The sequence below is a fragment of the Priapulus caudatus genome, unplaced genomic scaffold, assembly GCF_000485595.1.
Source record: "Priapulus caudatus unplaced genomic scaffold, Priapulus_caudatus-5.0.1 Scaffold585, whole genome shotgun sequence".
NCBI classification, from domain to species: domain Eukaryota; kingdom Metazoa; phylum Priapulida; class Priapulimorpha; order Priapulimorphida; family Priapulidae; genus Priapulus; species Priapulus caudatus.
This window is the reverse complement of record NW_014577646.1, coordinates 178,669-183,325: the sequence shown is the minus strand read 5'-3', so window position 1 is coordinate 183,325 and position 4,657 is coordinate 178,669. Positions and strand designations below refer to the sequence as shown.

Sequence of the window (4,657 nt, the reverse complement as noted above, 5' to 3'; positions counted from 1 at the left end):
CGTTGTTGTCTGTTGAGGAGAGATCTTCTCTAAATTATATTTACGAGAGAATTCGTCATTACAATAACTGAATTCATCGAGCCAGCTGTGCGGTGGTTTGGCCGCGAATGGGCTTATATTACCGCCAGGGCTGTCGCGAACGCTAATGTAACAGGCTATTCATCAATACGCCTCTCACAATCATGCAAATATCATATGCGGGGAAATTGAATCGCACCCACCAACGCAGCAATCCTGTGAACACGCACAAAGCATCATTTAAGACATAGGCAATTCAGCAGTGCAATTACATAATTATATCAATGGTGATAAAAAAAATGTGTTTTACTTACTCGCTGTTATTATTTTAATAATCAGAAGTGAGATAATAAGAAACCCCTATTATTTCCTTATTATCTACTTCTGATATATATATATATACTATATATAATATATATCTATATGATGACAATATTATTGTTAACTGTTTTAATGAATAATGCATATCACGTGCAAATTCTCAATTTCAAGCTTCAATTACAAGTCTTATCCGATATGATGCACGTTAAACAGGCCAGTCAAAAGATACAAATAAATTATAATTGACATTTTGATCGAACATATAACGTGGACCGTAAATTGGTGTAATAGTTTAAAAGCAGCCGAAAAATAAGAAAAGAAAGTATTAATAGCCAGAAATAAAAGGAGGCAGCGAAAAATAGTTGGATATAACATCGAAATATGCGTTCTACATAGCTATCATTAAATTTTGATTTCGCGAAAACAATCAAGCGACATGATTAAGGAGTATAAATAAGAGGAATTCATTGAAAGCTTAGGGAATCGCGCTCGGTCATCGAAATGTGCACACTCAGTGATCCGAAATGATCCGGTATGCGCTATAACTCCTCTATGCTATAACGACTATATGCCCGTCATCAGGATGATGCTTAGACGGACGACAGGCAGGCTGAGGAAGAGGACTGGTGAGACTTTAGACTCAACTGTCTCATCAGTTTGGTTACTCAGAAAGAAAGAGAGAGAGCGTCGCCGAGAAATACATGTCTATATCATATAAGAGATAGATAATAGAATAGATGTAGATAGATTAGATAGATAGATCATAGATAGTAGATAGATAGATAGATAGATAGATAGATAGATAGATAGATAGATAAATAGCATAAGATAGATAGATAGAACAGCCAGCATAGATAGATAGATAAGATAGATAGATAGATGTAGATAGATAGGATAGATAGATAGATAGATAGATAGATAGATAGATAATAGATAGATAGTAGATAGATTAGATAGATAGATAGATAGATAGATAGTAGATAGATATAAGATAGATAGATAGATAAAGTAGATAGATAGAAGTAGATAGATAGATAGATAGATACGATAGATAGATAGATAGATAGATAGATAGATAGACTAGATAGCATAGATAGATAGATAGATAGAACTGACAGATAATAGATAGATAGATAGGTAGTAGGATAGAAGCATAGATAGATAGATAGATAGAGTAGATCAATAGATAGATAGATAGATGAGATAGATAGGATAGATTAGATAGATATCGAGAGATAGATAGATAGATAGAATAGATAGATAGATAGGATAGATAGATAGATAGATAGATAATTAGATAGATAGATAGATAGATAGATAGATAGATTAGATAGAAGATACGAAATAGATAGTATAGATAGATATAGATAGATAGAATAGATAGATAGTAGATAAATCAGATAGATAAATAAACTGCGACATCTCGCTCTAAAACCAATGTTCTCCTACTGTATTCTAACGCCAGATTGGCTGTCGTCTCTCAACCTGTATCTGCTCTCAACCGACGGCCCGCTCTCCTCTCTCTCTCATCTCATCTCTCTCTCTCTCTCTTCTCTCTCTCTCGATTTTCCTGCGCCTGCCGTCAGCGTTCTCCTCTATGCCTCTGTCATTCTTTCTTTCGCACTCGTGGCGCACTACTATCATATAATCCCCTCTCTCTTCTCTCTCTCTTCCTCGTTCTCTTCTCTCTCTATCTCACTCTCGGCGCGCGGCGCACTCGCGCTCTCTATCCCTCTCAACTACTCATCTCCTTCCCGCCTTCCTTCCCACTCTTCAATCTCTCATTTCCATCTCTATCTTTTTGCTGTTCCTTGTAACTTTCTTTTGAATTACTCTGACATCGCTCCTGTTGCGAGCAGAACCATGGGACAAGGGCTGCCCGACGTTCCAGAAGGATCTGTTGCTCACGCTAGATCAGATGAGACGGTCGTTGACGAGGTGACCACTTCGAGACAGCACGACTTCTGGCGGAAAGAAGCGACAACTGACGCCGTTTCTCGCCGGAAGTGGGACGTCACCAACCCCGCTGCAGTTCCTGTTCGACTGATTCGATGCTCGTCTGCGGTTCGTGCACGAGTTCCCGTCACAGCAGATGAGCATGGTCATGAGAAAATATTGAACACACCACGTCTCTGCGCATATCCAAATGTCACGCAAATGACATTACTATATATATTATATATATATATATAATACTTATGTAATATACATAATTGCCTATTAGTATTGTTAACTTATTATTACCACACATGTGTGTGTGTTTGCTTGGTGTGATCGCGTGGTATTTAACAGTGGGTATGCGTTTCATGTGCGCGTGCGCGTGTTGATATGTACTAATATTATATATATATATATATATATATATATATATATAATATATATATATATATTGAAAGGACTAGACTAAAAAGCGTTCAACCCGGCATGAAGGACATAATGGTGTTGGCAGATGAAACAGAGAAGAATATTGTACGTACGGCGTTCAGGGAATGGGCGACAATGACTTGTCTTTGATTTCACAGGCGACGACAGCACCGACGAAGACTATATTGGCATCCGGCACGCGGATTACAGCGGGTGAGGAAGATCTGGCCGGTCGTCAATACACGTGTACGTGCGTGGTCGCCGTGCGCGCGTGCCTGCTTGAATGAGTGGAGTGAGTGGGTGGGTGGGTGCCTGGCTGAGTGGGGCTGGGGGTGGGTGAGTGTGGCGTGCGTGTGTGCGTGCATGCCTGCGTGGGTGAGTGCGCGTGTATGCGTTTTGTGGATGTGTGTGGGTATGTGGGCGTGGTGCGCGTATGTCGGCGTGCCTGCAGTTATACATGCATGTGTTTGCTTGGTGTCGTGTGTGTGTGCTGTGTGTGCTGTGTGTGTGTGTATGTGTATGTGTATGTGTGTGTGTATGTATGTGTGTGTGCATGCGTGTGCACGTGTGTGTGCGCGCACGTACATGTATCAGCGTTTATGTGAATGTCTCTGTGGCGACAGATTATCTAGAAACGGGTTCACTATAAGGCTATGAGACATCATGCCTTCGAGATACGAGAAACATGTCGCATTACTAGTAGATAGCAGGCGCTTTATTGTCATACCCATTACATTCGTTCGTCACAGTCATGTTTACAGGGAAATGGTTTCCTGCGTGGACGTAACAGAACAACAAGCGCTCGTTGTGCCGTTTTACTGTATTATAACCGGTTAGAGTTCTATAGACGTGGCATTGCCAATCGCCATTGAATTTTTAAATGTAATTCCTCGTATATAATTCTTTTAAATTAGTTGTTGGACAAACGTCGGACGACAGTCACCTGCCTCAAACATTACAATCGGCATAGGATGCCTTCAGGTACGCCCGGCGGATAAATAACCAACAGGCAAATCTTTAATAGTGGTGCTATGGTTACAGATCTAGTTTAGATACACTACCACGCACACAAATAACGTAATGTAATAACATTAATGTATATTTTCTCATAATAACAATAATTATAATCATTAGCAATTTAATAGTGTTTCGTTATTGATATTATTTATTTTTCATGGTGATTTTATTTCATGGTGCTAGTCCCAATATGTTCAGTTGGCAATTCAGACCAACTTTCTGGAATATTCGCTTCCTATGTTAACTGATTGGTAAGAAACTTAAGGAGAATGAAGTAAAGCGAGTGGTTACAGAAGATCTTCTCTGTTCTTCTATTGAGACTCGTGAAAACAATGATATTTTTCAGTTCCCGACATACTTATTATGCCGCCCTCGGAAACGGTTTCCTAGTTTGCTAATCGGACAGTGTAAATTTGCTAAACGTAATTCGACATGATAAGAGCAATCACTGAGCAATTGCCCAGCTGACCAGTGATGATTGTCACCGCGATAGCTTCGAATCGGCGCGGGAGAGAGAGAGAGAGAGACAGAGTCGAACGCGATTAATGACGTCATATATTCGCAGCGAGAAACCCTGTTGCACGAGATCGGTCACGTGCTCGGCATGTTCCACGAACACACGCGCCCGGACCGCGACGACTTCGTCGACGTCAGCTGGGACAACATCCGTTCGGGAGAGGAGTACAACTACGAGATCATCTACGAGGCGCTAACGCTGGGCGTGCCCTACGACTACGGCTCCCTGCAGCATTACCGTGCAAACGTGAGTCTCTACTAAACGACGAAGACAATAACGTGTAGAAATCGAACAAAAACTCGCCCGTTCGTTTATTCAATCCGATCTATTGGTACTGCGACGGCAACTGGCAGAGCGCATGCGCATGTAGTGTTGCTATAAGGGTGTGTAGCCAATATATATATATATATATATATATAT

At 40.8% G+C, this 4,657-nt stretch overlaps 1 protein-coding gene and 1 long non-coding RNA gene across 2 annotated transcripts in view; both read left to right on the top strand.

Moving 5' to 3' along the window:
* Positions 1-2,281, top strand: part of LOC106811874 — a 5,381-nt gene extending 3,100 nt beyond the window's left edge. The window contains exon 4 of the mRNA XM_014815595.1: positions 2,199-2,281. Coding sequence (XP_014671081.1) covers positions 2,199-2,281 — 83 coding nt within the window. The remainder of the gene's footprint in view (positions 1-2,198) is intronic.
* A 581-nt stretch (positions 2,282-2,862) lies between these two features.
* Positions 2,863-4,657, top strand: part of LOC106811875 — a 6,624-nt gene continuing 4,829 nt past the window's right edge. Inside the window, exons 1-3 of the long non-coding RNA XR_001394219.1 lie at positions 2,863-2,916; positions 3,618-3,684; positions 4,286-4,483. This is a non-coding gene — a long non-coding RNA (uncharacterized LOC106811875). The remainder of the gene's footprint in view (positions 2,917-3,617; positions 3,685-4,285; positions 4,484-4,657) is intronic.